The sequence below is a fragment of the Salvia hispanica genome, chromosome 4, assembly GCF_023119035.1.
Source record: "Salvia hispanica cultivar TCC Black 2014 chromosome 4, UniMelb_Shisp_WGS_1.0, whole genome shotgun sequence".
Taxonomy (NCBI): Eukaryota; Viridiplantae; Streptophyta; class Magnoliopsida; order Lamiales; family Lamiaceae; genus Salvia; species Salvia hispanica.
The window spans coordinates 31,353,180-31,373,652 of record NC_062968.1 but is presented as its reverse complement, the minus strand read 5'-3'; the positions used below and the strand labels follow the sequence as shown (position 1 = coordinate 31,373,652).

Genomic DNA, 20,473 nt, shown 5'->3' with positions numbered 1-20,473 from the left:
TATGTGGCTTCACAATTTGAAAAGTGATTTGATTATCATAGAAATAAATTCATAGAAATAAATTTCATTCGGTGGGGATGACATGGAGGTAAAAGTGCTAGTAGTAATTAGTTATCTCAATAAAATAATACAGAACTAAATCTATACTTTTTTATATACTTTTCAAATAAATGTAAAAAGGAAGATAATTATTTGTCTCATATTATTGTGTCGTAGTAGTCTTTATAAAATTCATTTTAGCTTTTAATAAAAAATTGTTTTATTTCAGTTTTTGTTTCTTATTTTTATTTGGCCATTTGTTAATATAGGATTGGTTATAGTATATCTAACAAGATTTCTGCTTTTTAGATAATAGTTGATCATTAGGTTATTTTTTGGAATAGTCATAACTCTCACTAATATAAGAGAAACTCATAAGAAAAGAAGTAAATGAAAAGTTATATTTCTTATTTATCTTTATAAAAGTAGTGATTTTTGGGGAAGAATTAATTGAGATAAATGAAAAAAACTATCATATGTAAACAAAAATTAAATATATATCTTCACAAAATTGAAGAATGTATTATATATACATTTTCAAATATCTTTCAACGAAGAATAAGTTTTCATAAAAAAACAATAGTATAGCATTTCTATTTGTCATTACATTAACACATTATAATTGTAGCTTTACCATTTAATAAAATGTGACATGTGTCCGGATTTTTAGTACCAAAAACACAAAGGAGATATATATGAATAACAATTTCAGGTGAAAAATTCACAAATAATCACTTGGTAAATTGAACAGTGCTCCATAACCTTTCTTACTATTGTATCACGTGGCTTTGAAAAATAATTATTCTGATTGTGGTAAGGTTAATGGATCAAATCAAACAAAATAAGGAAACACTCGATGCTTCAAAATGGAAAAAGGACATTTTTATTCTACTTTTTTAAAGCGCGGTTGGCAATAAGATGATCATTAATTTATATATTTAATTTAACAACCAGATCGAATAGCGTAATTGTTAAAACTCTGAACTATCGAATCTAGTGATCTAGCTAAAGATGGTTTTTTTTTTCTGTAAAGTAATCCTTTGATGCAATCACTTTGATTAAAAATAGTGCTCAAGGTATAATTCTCGTATTATTATTTTATAATTGTACAGTTGGATAAAGCTTCAATCAATTAGGAGTATTTGTATACTTACTTGGATCCCATTATCTATTTAAGAACTAAAAGTTACGAACATGAAATTTAGAGAGTACGCACACGCGCATTCTTGGTTTTGTATATTAATCACTATTTTTTATTTTAAATATCTCAATACTAATGAATGGCATTATTTACTCTATATTTCATCAGTTATTGTAATGAAAATGGGAGTTTGATGAGAAATAATTAGAACTAATGTGGTTCTTGATTTTTTTATAATCCAGCCATCAAGATTAATTGTGTAAAATTATGATTTTCGGTTACACTTTACCCAATTTGAATAACAAATCACGAAATATGACTGAGTTTATTAGCAACAAGATGAGTTACATGAACATATAAAAAAACATGGTAGGGTTCTTATGTCACAATATGAAGATATATAGGCTTCGTTGGAAACCCTAATGATACATGTTATTTAAAATAGTAAAATCCTTATAACAATATAAGTTTAAATTACAAAACTTAAATCATCCCAAATACATAGCAACTGTAATTAATTCCATGAATAACAAGAAAAATGAAATGTGAATTTTTTTTATGTAGAATCTCTAAATGGAACTAAGTGAGTTCATCTGTCTTAAATTTAGCAAATTGTATGTCTAATAAATCTAGTATTTATAGGTAGCTTATATTGAGTACCTAATTAAATTTAATTTTACTTTCATTACATACCACCGAGTAATCCAATTAATATTGTTGCATGAATTATCATAGATATGGTTAGGTATGTTTTAAAATGGAGGTTGACCAAATGCAAAATATTTTTGTAAGTGCAATTGAGAGAACAAGTTGGCCACTACATTATAGGTTAGGTTACGCTGGTGCAGCGGCGCGGGGAACAAAACTGCATTATTAATGTTGACATTTTTTTGAACTCATTGTGTCTACTGTTTCACAGTGTAAGGAAATCACTTAAATTTATAATTTAGCTTATTTTTGAAAAATAATTACCACGTGGGTAATTCAAATCCATGACATCTAAGTCATGATTCGATCGTATCTAGTTTTTTGATCAAGTGGTGCAAAAAATGAAGCAAAAAGATGAGTTGGGACTTCGGAGAAATTAATTTAATATATGGGGGAGATTAAATAACTAATGAAGCTTGAATTTAATTTGATTTCGAACTTTATTATGTACAGGATGGACTCTTTATAAGTTAAAAGAAAATCAAACTTTTAACTTAATCAAAATAATACGTCTAATTACTAATGGTTTTAAAACTAATAAACAATACTCCTCTGTCCCCGTAATATGAGTCCGTTTTGACCCTATGCAAGTTAAGAAATGTAAAAGAAAGTTGATAGCAAAAGTTAGATATGAATATTATTTTATCACTCCACTCTATTAGTTTTGTATTAAAATAAAATATAAGTGGAATATGGAATTATTTACTTCATCGGTTAATAAGAGTCTTATTTGTTTTGAGCTCGAGTTTTAAGAAATCTAAAAAATGTGAATTAAATAAGTTAATGGAACTTAGATCACTTATAAGTATATATTAATTTTATAATAAAATGTGAAGCGAAATAAGTTGGTGCAATATGTGACATACTTACCATTTATGGTAAAAGTGAAATATGACTTTTATTGTAGAACGGACGAAAATGGCAAAATATGACTCTTATTGTGGGACAGGGAGAGTATTATTTATAGTAAAAATTGAAAATAACTTTTGGGCAAATCAAAATATAAAAAAAAATTGAAATGGAGGTAGGACTAATATTTTTGTATTACTACAACTGCTCCTTTTTTCCGCCATTAGTCCTCCAGTTCTTTTCGGATTATCTGGAATCCCCTTTCCTTATTTGAAGTTTCCTACAAAAATTTCTTTTTTTTAAAATAACGTTATAATTTTTGTAAAGATCGATACGCATCAATAAATAAGATCAGAATAGATCAATTCCATGCACATGACTCATATTCATAAAAATACTTAGTACTCCATTTTCCTAATATATGTGAAATTGGGAGTGAATTATATTAATGTGATTTGACAATGGGCAGCTGACTCTCAACTCCCTAGCCGTCATTTTGACTATATCATAATTTATTTATTTTCAACCCCTAATAAATTTTCCACTAACTAAGAGTCATTATTAGGAGTTATAGATATTTTATAATAGTATTTAAGTTTACTAGAACTTGTTATCATTGATTATTTTATTAGTATAAGAGTTTTTTTTTTATTATTTCAGTAATAGTTTAATTTATTAGTTTGGGTTCACTATTCTTATAATGATGTATAAAACTAATTTTGTTTAACAGAAACTTGAAAATAAATTCAAAATTGATTACAAGTCCCAGTGTTGAATCCTAATTAATTCATGATAGTTACAACTACAATATAAAACAATCACAAATTCTAATGTCAACATAGTTTAACTACTGGATATTATAAACAATGCACCAAAAAAATGAAATAATTATATTGTTAACCATAACATAGAGCTGCCAAAAATCTTAATTATGATCCAATCACCCTTATTTGAGATCATTAATTAGTAAGTGTAAATAACTAAATATTTGGCTTAGAAGTCACAATGTTTTGGCATTTTGAAATTACAACATGGCTTTATAATCGCTTTAATTGCACGTTTTTTACAATTTTGTAGTAACTCCAAAACTCCTTTTTCCAATTACTTAGTACTGTACAATTTTGTAAGTGGAAAATAGCCTAAAAATTATGAAGGCTAGAGAATTGAGTCTACCGACATTATTTTGACTCACGAGTTAATCTTTTTAAGATGACTATTATACTACTTTTTTAAAAATTAGGAATCAATCTCAGATCTTGACTGTTGATATACTACTATATGTGGGCTTAATGATATCAACAAGCCTTAATTAAGACTATATATAGAGTACTAGTAGCAATTTTGTGACGGTCAAATTAGGGGTGGGTAGGTACGGTATATCTTACCGAAACCACCATACCGTATTACGAAAGAGTCATACCTTTACCTTACCAAAGTTTTCGGTATGCCGAACTTCGGTATACCTTATTTTCGGTATGACGAATTTCCATACCGATACCGTACCTCAATTTCAGTATACCGTACCGAAGTTTGTTATACCTTACTTTTGCGGTATACCTGACTTTCAACATTAATTAAAATAGAAAATCAGAGTTTTAAGAATATTATTTATATTTTATAATTTTACAAATAAATTAAATATAATTTATTCATAATTATATTTCACAATAGATTTTATAATTTAAAAATATATAAAATATATTTTATATATAATTGTATTTATATTTTTGTGGTATATACCTTAGTTTACGGTATATACCTTAATTTCCGGTATATACTTAATTTCGGTATGCACCGGTATACCGAGGTATTTGAAAATTCATACCGTTACCTTACCGGAATCTTTCGGTAAGGTATCATACCACACCGAAAGTCACGGTATAGTATTTTCGGTATTTTTCGGTACGATAAGGCCGGTATTTCGGTATTTTTCTCCAACCCTAGGCCAAATACCTCATAGTATGAGTGTGTCACTTCTGATAGGAGTATTTTCATGTTGTTTTTGTTTGGTACTCCCTGCGTTCGGCATTAAGAATTTCATTTGAGTTCGACACAGATTTTAAGAATATAAAGAATAGTGGTGGAAAAATGTAGTGGAATGTGAGACTTGTTTTTATATAATTTTATAATAAAATCTTAGTAAAATATGGGATCCACATACCATTTATAATAAAAGTGAACTGAGACTCTTAACAACGGCAGCTATATAGGAGTAGTAAGTTTTCTTTGAGGGAACCGGTAGTTCTGAGTCTTGGAGAATAGTAATTAGAAAAAAGAAAGGAAGCAAGCCACCTCCTAAGCCCACAATTTCCGGGCAGCATAAACAATGCTGGCATCAAAGTCAGAACCCAACACTTCTTCTGCACTTTCTCTTTCCCAAACACTCACACTAGCTAAATTCTGTCGTCTAATACGGGACAGATCGAATCATTCCTACTTCACTATAAATTTACATAGAGTAACACGCTTATTTTTTTTAATTAAGACAATGAATAATGATTCCGTATTCCTTCATAGTGATAAGTGAGTCGAACTATTGATCTATTTGAAGGAGGAAAAACGTTTTGCCACTAATTTCCAATATATTGACGTTACACATTGAAATGTCATCATGTGTTTAACCATTGTTTGAAAATACTTTCGTAGCAAAAGCAATGTCGTTTGCCATGTAGTAATTCTTTTTAATGTTTTATGCATTGCAGCAATTCATTGTTAGCTAGTCAATACATTGGAGCCAAGAAAATGATTAATTATGAAATCGATAGTTCCTCGCTAACATATTCATATGAAATTGTCACACATTCAAGCGGCCTACAAACCATATACTACTATATCATTTTGAAATTTGAAACTCTCAACATGGGTAGCTCAATTTCAATATCAAAATTATGGATTATAATAAATTGTTAACCCCATTTCTTAATTTGCAATTCTGAAATTAAAATAGCTCAGGTTTTAATTCTTCTTGTTGTATATTGTTCTCATAAATTGACCACCACCATAATTATGAATATGTATAATTTTCTTTATGTGTGTGTGTGTGTGTGTGTATTATTCGAGTATATATATGACATGGGTATAGGAAATTGAGGGCTGAGAAAGTGAAAATGGACAAAGAAATGCATTTTATACAATTTTAAAATAGTACTATGTGATATTTTAACAAAAATGATCAATAGTTTGGAACTATTCGCAATGCTCCTATTCTTTCCCACTAAGTAAATGCATAGCAAGTGACTTCGTCACAAAAGTTAGACTTAATTTAAATTTTGATTTTCATGTATTGGTTGCAGCTATACATTTCTTACGGGATAAACTGTCAAAAAATCCATAAAATTTGGTCAAATTTTAGTTAGTTCTTCAGTTTTTAAAACAGTTTTTAAATCAGTTTTTAAATCATAAAGTTTGGTCAAATTTCATGTATTGGTTGCAGCTATACATTTCTTACGGGATAAACCGTCAAAAAATCCATAAAATTTGGTCAAATTTTAGTTTGTTCTGCAGTTTTTAAAATTTAAATTTACTCTTAATCATTCCATGGTGAACAATTTAAACCCTATCTGTGTTATTATTCATAATTTTCAAACAAACTATTTCGTTTTCTTTATGTAAAGAAAACATTGTTTTTATAAGTGGCTACAAATCTATTTTAATTGGCAAGCCTAAAACATCACAAAATTTTGCCCAATAAGAAGTTTTTGGTTCAATTTAGCTCTGTGCTGTTTGCAATATATATTATGTACTATCTTCAATCCTACATAGTTGGGCACTTTTTTTTGCATGAAGTTTAAGAATTGATGTTTAATGTTTAATGAATATATAAAAAGTAGATAGAATAATTAAAGAATGAATGAAATATGAAAGAAAAAATAAGTTAATTATTATGCTATATGGATATGACTCAACGTAACTATAAATGAACTTTTCAAAATGGAAAAACGACTCAACTTATGAAGAAACTAATGGAGTATATACCACATGTAATTTAAATAAAATTATTTCAGAGTCTTAAATATAAAGAAAAGAAATACTAATATCTATTAATAAAAAATAAGCAAAAAAATGAATAAACAAGGATGCAACTCCACACTTTTGTTGCAATATTAAATGTATTGAATATTTCTCGAGCACACAAAAGATCTGAATAATCCACCTGTATTTACCCCAACCCACATGACAAAGGACCACACATACATGTTAATTCAAGAACGTAGAATTAGTTAAGATCGAAATTTGGATATGATTCATACACTTAATTATATGCAATTAACCATATGATAAAAGTCTAGAATCAACTAAAATTCAAACCTTAAACTTAATAGATCAAGTTTTTTTTTTTTATAATCGTTGATAGATCAATTTCAGTTGTTTAAGATTCAAGAGAAAACAATTAATTAAATAAATCTTATCCACAGTATATTAAATTTGAGTCAATCCGTTTACAAAAAAAAACACTGAATTAATGAAATAGAGTCATGAATAGTGCCAGGGCTGTCACAACTTGGAGTTGTTTATTAGTATTTACAACATTTGAAAGCCAAAAAAATAATAAGAATCGTGGTGTTGAATTAATTAGATTATTCATCCCCCCAAGTAAGTGCTTAAGTTGTCGTCTTGTGTGACTAATGCCAAATTAATTAACATCTTTTTTCTTGATAATCTCAACGGCTATGTCGCTATCCACCAATCAAAGCGCGTCTACGGACTTAATTAAAGCAATTAACTAGGCCTAATGCAGGTGTTTAAAATCCGAGGGGGGCCACCATGTCTGTTACCTAAAAGTTACTGTAAAACATTTTTATTGTTTTGCATTTGCAGCTCTATTAATGCATTTTCTAAAGTAAAGATCTTTGATAATCAACTTGTCTGATCTTGTTTTATTTTGGTTTTGCTATTGAATAAGGCCATCTCCAATCATTTACGCCAAATTCAAACTCATTTTTGAGTATACGTCATATCAAAAATTAATTTTACTCCAACCATTTGCACCATATTTATTTTTACATCATTTTTTAGTATTTGTCTAACAAAATTTTGGAGTAAGCACCATATTTGGTGTTATTCCATTCAAAAACCCAAAAATGAGTTTGCATATGGTGTACGATTGAAGAAATTATCTAGACCAAAAATGAGTTTTGGTGTATGGTTGGAGATGGTCTAAGACTGCTTAATTGCAGGCATAATTAACCACAAAATGTGGAGATCGATATTCATATTATAAATGTGTTTTTTATAACTTTTGTAAAAAGAAACAGTAATTAATATGTAAAATTCAATTCACATAACCTAAGCAATAAGCATCGATGCAAAACTAATCACAGGAATGAACCAACCGATTATTAAAAAACATAAAATCTTGTAGTTTCTTGAACTCCAAAATTTATTAATTAAATCAAAACTAAAAATCAAATGAAAAACAATAAAAGTTACTCCTAGTATTAGAAAATCCTAGGAACTCAAAAGAAAACAAAGTAGGAGTACCACTTGCTCTATTGTATAAAAAAAATTCCCTTTAAAAGACTTCTAATGACCAAAGGCCATGTACCTCACTGAAAGACAAACGTCCCGTTTTGCAAGTGCCATGTAAATACCAAGTCATTCCAACACAATTGAAGTTTTCAGCGTTTTCAACATTTTCAGCGTCGTTGGCTAAAACTGCATAAAACATTAAGATAGTGAAATACTCCAACTCCAACTGTATAAGAGAAACGTACATAAAATTAAAAATCAATCATTCTTAGGTTTTACTGCTGAGAAAATTTCGTATTATAACCATCCCCACAAGTTATGTATATATATTTTCCCTTGCTCTTCTGTGATGGGGATTTGTATTTGGTTCCTACCAACTATATGCTAATTCTAAGGTAAGTCCAAGGTTTTGTCAATTTGGATGCAAATGCAATTATATGAGCCAGTCAGCTGTATTGTTGAGATCTAGGGTTTACATTATAAAATATTCAACTTTAATACTAATCAATCAGGGGTTTCTCCAAGTACTCCAACCCCCTTCCACTAATTTATTTTAGGGATTTTGTGGATATAGAAAATAGTGTATGACATTAATTGTTTGCAAAAAGCTTCCACTCATAACTAGGTCTAATAATAATCAATTAAACTATACTATATTATATTAAAACAAGAGGCCAAGAATAAATTATGATTAAAGAAACTATCTCATAACTGAAAACAGAAACGTTATTAATTAAAAAAAAACAAATAGTTAATCTATGTTTAAATTAATATTGTCAATCTTTGATTAATCATTCCGAACAACGAATTTAGTGTAAATAAATGCCTGGATTTCAGTATCATTCCTCCAACAATCATTTGATTGATGGGAGCTTACTGAGCTTTTGCTTTCGGACATATTTTCTTCATATTTTGCTTACTTTATGTTTATTCATTTAATAAATACGTCTCTCTTGTGGTTGGCACCTAATATATGTCCAAAAGAGGGTAGTATAAAATAATGTGTCATGGGAATCTATATTACTCCTTAAATTATCCATCACATATTTATTTGGATATTGTAAATATTTAACTTGGTTCCAAGATGTCACAAAGATTCCACGAGTTACCTGACCTCCCATCTTTGATTCAAATTATAAGAATTTTTTTTAAAAAAAAAAGTAAAAGAAATTAGTTCCATCTGAAAGTTAAAAATGTGTAATCTTTTTATCTAGTTTAATAGAAACAGCTTTAAATATGTTTTTGTTTGATAGAGCAAAGGCGACAAAACCAAAGTGGTTTCGGAAGTATAAAAGCTGTACAGCCACTTTGTAGCTAGGCATGAAATGATTTTTTTTGTAAATTTTAATATAAAAATCAATATTAAATTAATGATTTTATTCATGCTTAAATCTCTTTATACTATTGTTGAATAGCATCATAGAAATATGAGGTGGGCTAGAAAGTTATAAAATATGTAAAGGTATATAGGGAATATAATGTTATTTAAAACTTAATGAATGGATACAGTTAGGAGAATAATTAAAGAAAATGGAATCATTTACCAATCAATTAGGATAACTATTTTAACGAATATTCACCGATATAGAAACCCTTTTTAGAAAGACCTTTTCAGTTACTCGTGTTATTATTTAGTATTTGTTTGTTTATTTATTTACCACAAGAAAATAGCGACAGAAATGCTTTCCTAAAAATATTACAGATATCCCAAAAAACATAAAAATAGCACAGACACAACAACTAGAGCCCACGCCACTATACATTAGATTAAAAAGCTATCCATTCAAAAATATAACTTTTAAAAGCCACTGATTAAGTTTAAATTAACTACAATCGTGCTCAAGAGAAAGTTCAAAGTACAAATACCAATCATGACAAAGAAAATTCATTTTATAAGAAAAGAGTATCCCAAAATAAACACTAACATATTGGGTTTATATATAAATTAATAAATGCCCGTCTGTTTTGGATTCTAAGTTAGTGGGCTTCTTCTACCAATACTGACCCATTTTTAAAAATAATATTCTCATCATATGGTGTGTGAGAGATACAGAATAATCAAAATCTAAAATTGATATCTTACATTTACTTAAGAGAAAATTAGTGTTTAACTTCTAATCCTAATTATACTGAGTCTGTTTTGATTAGATCCTAAAAATCGTATGAGGATAATGAACTTCTAGTTTTGGGCTTAGGGATGTAACATTTTTTTGTAAACTCAGAAAATGTTGTTTAATGAAAGTGATTATATAGAATTAAAATGTTGAATTAAGCATAGTTTGACAAAAGAAACACCTATAAAAATAAATAGAAATTTTAAACATTTCTTTATATGTTTTTCTTGCTAAAATATTTTCATGTTTCAGTCTATTTTGATTTTATTGTAATTTTTATTTTGTAATTACCAAGAGTATCCACCAGCGGACCCAGTGACTATTCCCCGCGCTAATGATTTTATTGTAATTTGAGCTTAATGTATGATGTTATATTACTAGTATTACTTTAGGTTTATATGGAAATTTGATCTTACAACAGAATTATTCAAAATACTCCATCCGTCTCAGTTTTATAGTCACATTTTGCCATAAAAATCTGTCTCACATTTATAGTCACATTTAGAATTTTTCATATTTGGACATAAAATTTTACCCCATTATTCACTAAAATTACACCCAAATGCCATTATCAACACAAAAATAAACCAAAACAAAAATAAAAAACAAAAAAGTCAAAAAGGGACCCACCTTCAACCAACTCACTTTATTTAACACACTTCATCATCTCACTTCATTTATTACACACTCCACCCATCTCACTTCATTAATTACACACTCTACCAATTCCCTCGTGCCATAACTAAATGTGACTATAAATCTGGGACGGGGGGAGTATAAGATAAAATATAAATTTTTCAAAATATAAGATCCCAGAATTGTGACAGAGAAGGGAAGTGGCAGATATGTAAGGTTTTGGCAATGGCGAAGGTGCTATCTGGTTTTGTCAAAGTGCTGCGTGAAGAAAATGCTGTTTGGAAGACATGGCTGACAGTGTGTCGACAAGGGAGGAAATGGAGTTCAACGCAACATCCAAAGTTTCTGCGGAACAACCAGGTCTTGTGAATCTCTTCACCTGCCATTTATTTCACTCAGCTATCAGAGAAACAAAAAGAAAATAGTTACTTTACATGTTCCTCTAAAAATGAAGGAAATATTTATAATTCAGTTGACATGGCATGCTAGAACAGAGTATCTCATTTACAAGTAATATCATACTGGCAATGCCAAAGGCTCGAAGCTTATAAAGCATTTTACCATATCAACATAAGACTGCAACTCCTCCATCTTTTCATCATAATCCTGATTGTGAAAGCTAGAACACGACTCCTTCAGCTGCAGCATTTCGTCAATTAGGATAGGTTTTTTATTCTCTGCACCAAATATGCTGCCATATCCAACACCAAAGAGGTAAATGAACAATGGCAAAATACCAAACTACAAAAAACAAAATAATCTGCAAAACAATTTTATGCTTCAAATAAGCCCCCATTTGGCTCTGCCGCTCTGGATTTTATACAGAAACCTTAACTAAGAAGGAAACTTGAACTTTGAAAGTCCAATGTACTATTTATCTAAAAGCAAACAAGGTATCAGCTATTGATATTTTAAAGCATGGTTACCTGGTATACCCCAATTAATATATGACATTAAAACACAGAATTCCCGCAGTTGTGATCATGTGGTGATTTTATTCCTATATAGCATTCCTAAGTAGTATATAAAGAAGAAAGCAATTCTACAAATCCAAACACAGTCAAACTCCAGAACATCAAAATATCTAGGCTCGTGATTGGGTGGTAACCTATTACTATATTGCATAAAGTTCATCTTCTATAATTAATTGTAGTTTTCAAAGAAAAGAAATGAAATGAAAAGCATATAATAGAGCATAAATGTCAGGAATCCAACTCAAACCATGTCTTCGAGGGTCGATCTTTGTCATCTTGATGAGGTGGACCAGATTCTAGAGAAGCTTCATCCTGACAGAAATCAAATCGCAAACTGAAACCTTCAAAAACTTTGATATTTACCACTCCATAGTCAGCAAGCAGATCAGAACTAAAATATGTTATGATTAAAAAAAAAAAAACTCAAAGATTAGATGATTGGAGAAAAGCTGCTTGTTCCACAAAGTAACTCTAGGTTAAGATACTATAAACTATATGAAGTAAAGACCAAAAAAGAAACAAAGAAAACATGTTATTCAGTTGTTGTCATCATAGAGAAACTACCAAGAAGGATATATTGTTACTCCTATTATTTACCTCTTTAAGAACCTCAACAATTCATGGTATCAATTTATAGATCATGGTCCTTCCTCACCCATTTACTTAGCAGCATTTGTATATTCATTCTTTCACCATATTGAAAATACTCCTCAAATATTCATTGCCACCATATATATTTTGAAATGTAAGGTCAATTTCTTTTCTGTAATATCACTTCAAATACCACATCAATAACAACTCTTAATTGCCATGAGAGACAGCTTTAACAACCTCCACCAATTATTCCTACATGTAAGCTGTTAAATCTGAGTATTCATAATTTCAATTCATAAATTGTGTTAAAAAGTAAAACATGGAGTACTAATTATAAAATTTCTCTTTTTTTCAACTGAAAATAAAGTCCAAACAGTTTTTCCCTCCAATAATCCATGTGTTCGAAATTACCCAGGAAATTCGTCAAAAATGCACAAATTGAAATAACAAGAGTGTGCGAGTAAAGTGATTGAATTACCTGGTTTCGGAAATTGCAATTACGCCATGAGTTCATATTCCCTTCGGTGATTACACAAACAAGTTCGGGATGACTATGGAAGACCTCTGGATTTCACGCCAATTTTTTGTCTTTTTCTGTTTGGTCGGTTTGTTGGCCTCAAATTCTCAACTTTTTCTCCAAATGGAGAGTACAAGTGGATACATAGATTTTTTCATGTACTACGTTTTCTTCAATTTTAATAGATGGATTATATATTCCTTTATTTATTTGCCTGTAAAACAAGACAAATATTCAAAATTGGTTTACTTCTTATCCAATATTTGAGAGACCTCGAGTCATCAATGCAACTAGATTTTTTTTTTTGTAAGAAGAAAGCAGATTAAACTTGAGTTGAAAATAAACTAACGACAATATGAAATGTCTAGTCTATCATGAAAGAGCCAAATATTAAGACCTCATGGTGGTTGATTGAAAGCATGCACACCCCGACCAAAGTTGTAGGTACGATGTGATAAGAAGTGCGCCGCAAAATTCCCCTCACGATGCACATGGCGCACCACTGCTGAGTCTAATTTCTCTCCAATATTTGTATGCATTGATTAGTAACTAAAATTAGCCTAACTATTGCAATAACTAAAATTGACCCCATCTGCATCCAGATATTTTAGACATATAAATGCACAAGAGGTGTAAATATGGCCACAAAACTCATATTACTACTTACCAAAAAGTAGAAGGATTTATAGGCATGCTTAGTTTCGAAAAGTAGAATGAAAACACTTGAAGAGGCAAACTAAAATGGCGAAATAGAAACACTCATAGGAAGAGGGAGTGCATACTATCACAAACTTTTTGGTATAAAAGAAGCTTAACAGAAAGGTGCACAACTTGGTTTCATTTTCCATTCCGAATCCAAGTATCAAATCACTTGAAAATGTGACTATTACCAAATTTCAAGCCAAACACGAGATGGAGACAATTGTGTAAGATGATGACAACAATTGAACAACACAGGATATATTGACTACTATCTTGTTCTTCTATGTGTAACCAGATATATAACACCTTCATTCTCTGCTCCCAGATGGATGCTTATACCGAGCATCAGTCTTAGAAGCCAACACAAGGACGGATCATCAGAAACAATCAGACAAGGTAAAGGAAGGGCCTACGTGCTTCCGGTCTTCTCGGTTGAATCATCAGCAGGCAATGTTCCCTTGGAGAATACAAACTTGTTGGTTACTCCGAACAAGTTGGCAACATTTAAGACCACTTCTTGGCATGCGGAACCCATTGGTGACATGACTTCTGGAAGACATGGCATACACTCTGGCAAACACTCTATCTTATCCATGGATGGAGCGAAGAGTGACAATACTGCTCGACAGAAGATAAATCTGCAATAGTTGGAGGAAATATATCATCTCTGCCAGTCATATCATAACATGAATTTGAATATTCTGAAATACCCGTTCCATTCCAATCATTTATCTCACATCAAAGACACAACAGAAATGAGTTAATTGAGTGACATGCTAGGAACACAGGAAAGACGAAACTCAAAAGTAAAACCTGCTGGAAAAGGAATCAATAAACATGTATCTGGTGAAGCTTCTAATCAGGATGAATTAAACTATACTTGGCACCTTAGAATAGCACATATGAGGGATCTCACATCACAAAATTTTTAGCACAACTTCAGAGGTTCATATTGCGTGTGATCACAAAATCTTTGAAATAACTTCAGAGTTCATATTATGTGAGAAGTATATATGAGCAAAGAAGAATCAACTACCTCAAAAGGAGTCGCCTCAAGAATGGATCAGTTAAAATTTGAGCCCAGACAGGATCAAGACTATCAGCCACAGCCAATAATGATCCCAATTTATTTATTGAGGACTGGAACAATTGCTCTCCTCTATTAGCCAGGTCCTGAAACCCAAGTGTTCCCCGTTGAAATGTTACACATTTATGCAAGATACTAAAGATTAATAGAACTTATAAGCATCATTCACGAATAACTACCATACCTTTTCAACATGATAGCCAGTAAACCCAACCAACAGGGCAAATGTCTGTATAGGAGTTGTGAGAAAACTGGTGAACAAGCTACCACTAGATCGCTGAGATGATTCTACAGTAGGTGATGTTACTGGAGAAAGTAGAATAGCAGCACGTTCTCCTTTTTCTGCACCACTCATAGCCTGTAATAGATCATGCTTCGATTAGTTTTGGACGTGCATAAAAAATAAATTTCTATGATTCTATCTTTCAACTAAAGAAAATTCATGTTGAGCCTTCTTCGTTAGTATCCAAAGAAGAGGATACTAACAAAATAATTCCAAAAATAGAGGTGTGATCCATTTTTCCATTTTCCATGTACTTTTTGCATCAAGATAAGTATGTCAATCCCAAATATAATGGGAACCTTAAATATATTTGTACTTGACTGAGTAGGTGTATGAAATCATTGATCCATTCAATCAATAGAAAGTTTAATAGATGCATGGTATTATATAGATTAAGTGTACTAGTTCACAACTTCAAGGCTTTAAGCCAACTAACTAACACTAATAAAACATAGAGCAATGAGCAATTCTCTGTTACCCTAGTTCTACATGAGTAATTTATTTGCACAGTACATGAACATAATAGAGCCATGAAGCATGGTAAGCCAAGATTTCAATTTCAACATGGCACTGTAAGCAAAGATTTCAATTTCAACATGGTACTACTATTGGGTTCTAGATATATACAGATCATACACATCTCTGACATGATGCTGATGACACTGCATATAGCTTCAATTTATTGGATGTAAGCAACAGATTTTGCAATTTAAACTTGGTGACGTGAAACAGAGTGATGTGAAGTGGAATCACAGTGAGACCTGCATCAGGTTGGTGAAACTTACCTTGAATGCTTTACTATTATCACTGTCAACAATTAGAAAAAGGGGCCTTCTGGTGAAGGGCAATATGTCCGAGGGATATATGCAGTTCATACCTGAAATATAACATTAAATATTCCTCAGTGTCCCAGATTGTAGAAGCTGAAAAAAAACAATGAAAAGAATGGCCACTCTTTCTGATATCAGATCAAGCTTTAGAAAAAAAAAATATAAGTGGACTAATTTTAGGGGACAAACCAAAATGGCAAAGGTGGACTAATTTTAGGGGACAAACCAATATTTTTGTATTTCTGACCCACATGTAAAGCATCATTAGATTCTTACTGAATACTTGCCACAGGCTGGTCATATAACCAAGAAAAAGTAAAGAAGGAAAAAGATGATAGAATGTGATGGCAGGCGTATGCTCGTGGGAAGAGAACAGTGGCCCAATATAAACCCATGTTGAGCCAGCCCATAGTGCATGGGCTTTAAACCAAATATGGTAGTACTAGTATTTAAAGGTTTTATGTTATTGTTTCTTGGGAGTATCAAGAATTATATTGTTATCTGGACAAGTTGTCATTGGCTTAGCCTTGTTTGAGGATTATTATGGTATTTATCTTTTGTGTTCTGCCTTCACTCAATAAAAAGACAAAGTCAAGCCTTCAGGTGACGTGTTTGAGGTGCAAAGGTGCAGCAAGGTACATACGACGCACATGAATCAAGCACCCCTGATCTCCCATTATAGCATATTATTCTATATATTATAGATACAGAAGATGAAACTATTATGCATTCAATATTAAAATGTAGCACATGCTCAATAAAAAATGCATTATAATACTCATTTACCTCCTCCAGGTCCATGAGGTCCAATATGTAGGCAATCAGCAGCATACCCAGAATGGTCCCCAGACTCCACACTATCACTTCCAGGACTGGTTGTACTGGAGTCAGAGTTGATTGAATGATGCTGAAAGCCCCTCACTAAGCTTTCAGTGTAACCAATAGAACTTCCTGCACGAGTTGGAGATGAAATTACATGTGAGCTGTTTCCTGTAGCAAATAAGATGATGTCCATCATGTTTGATGATGCGAGGTAGAGAGAAGTAATGTGGACAGTCTCCATCATGCATAGACTACACTACCTGAAGCTGAAAGGTATATTAGGAGTATTCCATCAGAAGGAAGCTCCTCGCAGACTGTCCCTAAGACCTAACAAACACGCATTGTCACTCTAAAGAGAAAGTTCTGCACATCTATATGCATAGTTAAAAATGAAATTTTCATTGAACTCTATGATAAAGAAGTATTTTTTTCATAATAAAGAAAGCACATGATTAAGCATAATAATAGCAAATGTGCATGATAATAAAGAACTATGATTGAACATCAGAGTTTTGATAGGAAAATAACATGAGGTTCCCAACTCACCTTTGGCTTATTGCTCAAAGAGCTATCAACAATGTAAGTAACACAAAAGAATATTACAAAAATATCTCATGCCCTATAAAGCTCAGTCACCGATTTCCAAAGGTATAGAGTCATAGTTATTGTTCCAGTTCAACTTACTATTGTTGATAAAGACCCAACCTGCAGTTTGTGGTGGCATAGAAAAGGAAATGCTAATCTTGAATGTGAATACTCACCGCCATGAAATGGGTGACAGATGGACGAAATAGGATGGCTTTCCTTGGGTTAGGCGGCAAAGTTGGATCAGTAATATCCTGATTGACACGACTAGGCCCTGATGCTCCATTTTGGCCAGCACCAGATCCAAGCCCAGTGGAGGGAACCAAGTTTGCTTGATAAAAAGAGCCACTGGGTTCCCACTCCAAATTTTGTAGCATCCTAAAGGTGTCGAGTGTGAGTTCTGCAAATTTGACCTGGCGCACAGCAAAGAGAAACATATGATAGCTATAGTTTGTGAAATTAAGCACCCAATTCATTATTCAACAAGCATGGGAATATTTTAGGTAACAAACTCTGGTAATAAACCACTTAGATATATTTTTGTTACTGGATGCTTAGAGAATAAATAATACAAACCTCATTAGGATGGTAACTGCATACTAACGCATCTTTTAGCCTTAGTTTTCTCTTCACATCTGTAACATGTGGGAGACAATCTGGGTGAAGGTCCAATACAACACTGTATCTCAAAGGCCTGAGATTCATAAAAGCTGTGTCAGCTTTCAGGAATTTCATTATCTCCTGAATGACAATCTTCCATTCTTTAAAGTCAGTTTCCTGGAATCAAGACCATCATATAAGTGATTCAATAATCTACAGTCAAACTATGGTAAAAGTACATCAGTGCAATAAAATAAATCTAATGAATATTGGATGGATATGAAGCTATGCATTGAAGAACAAGGTATCCCTCCCTGCTAAGCATCTCTATATCTAACACTCAACCACGTGTTATGGACTTTGATGATGATTATAGATAACAATTAATAGGTGTTCCATGTAAAAGGGACCACAAGAATGATTGAAATAAACTTGATCCAGGTTTTCTTTAAGTTTCAAAAATGGTCCCAATATGGGGTCATTAGAAGCACAGGTTTAAATTGAGCTAACTTCAGAAATCAAAAGGTGGACACTACTTCCTTATAGGCTAGTTGAAACATGAAAACAGACTTTTAAGATTTGCAAGTTGATTCATCATATATGAAACAAACATGATAGGCATTTTTCTATAAGATTCAAGAAAGCAATGTGGAATTTGAAGCATTTCTAGAGAATAAGAACTACACAGATGCTCAAATATCAATGCATACATACATATACTACCTCCGTCCCTTAAAAATAGAAACTATTTCCATTTGGGTCGCCCATTGAAAATAGAAACTTTTGAATCTTTCTATTTTAGGACATGGACCCCACAATCCACTAACACTACTTCCACTACATTTTCTCTTTCTCTCTCTTATTTTACCCATTTTTCTTTTCATCTGTCTAACTTTATCAATTCTTTTCTCTTACTTTATCAATTGTGCATTAAAACTCATGCCGTTTCAAAAGTTTCTATTTTTTGACGGAGGGAGTACATCATAACAATATCATATGCAGTTGATCCAATTCTACCACAACATGTGTCCAATAACAACCACAACTTAATTATTATACTATTGAGCACATAGATTGAGAAAATAACCTGGAAGGTCCTTCTGCACTCATCAAGCAACATTTTAAGCTGATTTACCAACTGATACACCATCTCTCGGCGGTTCGAGACCAAACAAACTGTCAGAAAACGAGCAAAGAACCTCAACTGCTTACTAGCAAGACTGACATCTTGATACAGCCCATCCTTGAAGTACTCCCTGGTCAAAATAGCTTCGTAAAATATGTAAGATTCTGCCAAATAATTGGCCTCACCAGTCCTCATATACTGTCCGAAATAGAGCTGGCCAATCCTAGAGGCAATCTCCCCAATCTCCCATCTCTTAATCCCAGCCTCCACCAACTTCTGCCGATTCTCTTGCTGGAACTTCCAGAGCTGCGTGTAGACCTTAAAAACTTTATAGAAGTACGTATCATATCTGCGACACCGTTATGTAGACAGAAGATTTTCAGGCGCCGATCATTTCCAGCAATAATAACACAATTAAATTTTCTAAACCATATCATCTCAATTCTATCGCAGGAATCATGCACATATAGCTACAAACTAGGGCAACTCCTAGACTAATAAAGAAGAATTACAGTCAATTCCACAAAACGATAATTCTCAATAAGCAATAACTGGAAACGACTGAGACTAGTGAAAAGGTTTACCTGGTGCGTTGATAGTAAGGCAAATCGCGGATCTTAGAAAACTTTTTATCGGCCTTGGACACCAGATTCCAGTACACTTCGCTCACCGGAATATTGCCATAGCCGCTGTGTGGCGGATGATTGTGAGACATTTTTTTGACTTGATTAGCTGCAATTCTGATATGAACAGAATCTTCTACGCCGTTTCTGAATTGCAGTCTGGTGTAGTTTAGAGAGAGAAAGTATATCGGAATCGGAGTGAAGATGATGGTTGAGGGAAAATTTGGGGGTTTAAGAATTTTTGTGGGGTAATAAAATGGAAGGCAGGAAAAAAAAAAAAAAGAAAACCGTTTATGGTTTGACTTGTGCTTGACAAATCCGGCTAGTTTGCTACCTCTACATATTCATCTTTTTTATTTTTACAAATACTGCTTCTTCTTTTTTTTGTCCATCATCATTATATGTTTGGCTTTGATTTACACTATATTTACGAATGAGAATTTTACATCGGTAAGCACCGCATATATTCATAACCAAACTAAAATATCTATACTTCAACTTAAGCCGGTTGAATTTATCGTTACCCGTTTATGAGCTACTTACACTCAATGTGCTTTCAGGATCATAATAACATTACCTTAGCCCTATGTTAGTATAATAAAGTCTGGAAACATGATAAATTAACAGAGAGGGCTAAATTTAAAAAACTAGAAAGAAAGGATGTATAAATAATAATATATTCTCTCCGTCCGCGAATAGAAGTCCCGTTTTCCATTTTAGTTTGTTCGTGAATAGGAGTCCTGGTTCACTTTTACTATGGTAATAAGGTCTCAC

General features: G+C 32.0%; 1 protein-coding gene across 7 annotated transcripts; it reads right to left on the bottom strand.

Moving 5' to 3' along the window:
• Positions 1-11,095: 11,095 nt before the first annotated feature.
• LOC125220181 (protein SCAI) lies at positions 11,096-19,940 on the bottom strand. 7 transcript variants are annotated; one of them, XM_048122328.1, is made up of 13 exons: positions 19,661-19,940; positions 19,038-19,425; positions 17,927-18,127; positions 17,527-17,763; positions 17,026-17,092; positions 16,730-16,933; positions 15,899-15,990; positions 15,015-15,188; positions 14,780-14,916; positions 13,003-14,381; positions 12,172-12,242; positions 11,518-11,647; positions 11,096-11,335 (listed from the first exon to the last, which is right to left on the bottom strand). In XM_048122328.1, exons 1-10 carry the CDS (start codon positions 19,789-19,791, stop codon positions 14,153-14,155), a joined length of 1,860 nt encoding a protein of 619 aa, XP_047978285.1. In that variant the 5' UTR covers positions 19,792-19,940; the 3' UTR covers positions 11,096-11,335; positions 11,518-11,647; positions 12,172-12,242; positions 13,003-14,152. The 7 variants fall into 7 exon arrangements, with proteins under 7 accessions (XP_047978285.1, XP_047978288.1, XP_047978286.1 ...); XM_048122331.1 differs by having other exon boundaries at positions 11,518-11,595; XM_048122329.1 differs by having other exon boundaries at positions 11,096-11,355; positions 12,178-12,242.
• Between the last annotated feature and the right edge of the window lie 533 nt (positions 19,941-20,473).

Excerpts from the sequence above, each read along its gene's own strand:
- LOC125220181 (XM_048122328.1), bottom strand. The coding sequence starts at position 19,791 with ATGTCTCACAATCATCCGCCACACAGCGGCTATGGCAATATTCCGGTG. Across the intron at positions 19,426-19,660 it reads CCTTACTATCAACGCACCAG|ATATGATACGTACTTCTATA; the intron begins GTAAACCTTTTC and ends ACGGTGTCGCAG. Across the intron at positions 14,382-14,779 it reads TTGAGGCGACTCCTTTTGAG|ATTTATCTTCTGTCGAGCAG; the intron begins GTAGTTGATTCT and ends CAACTATTGCAG.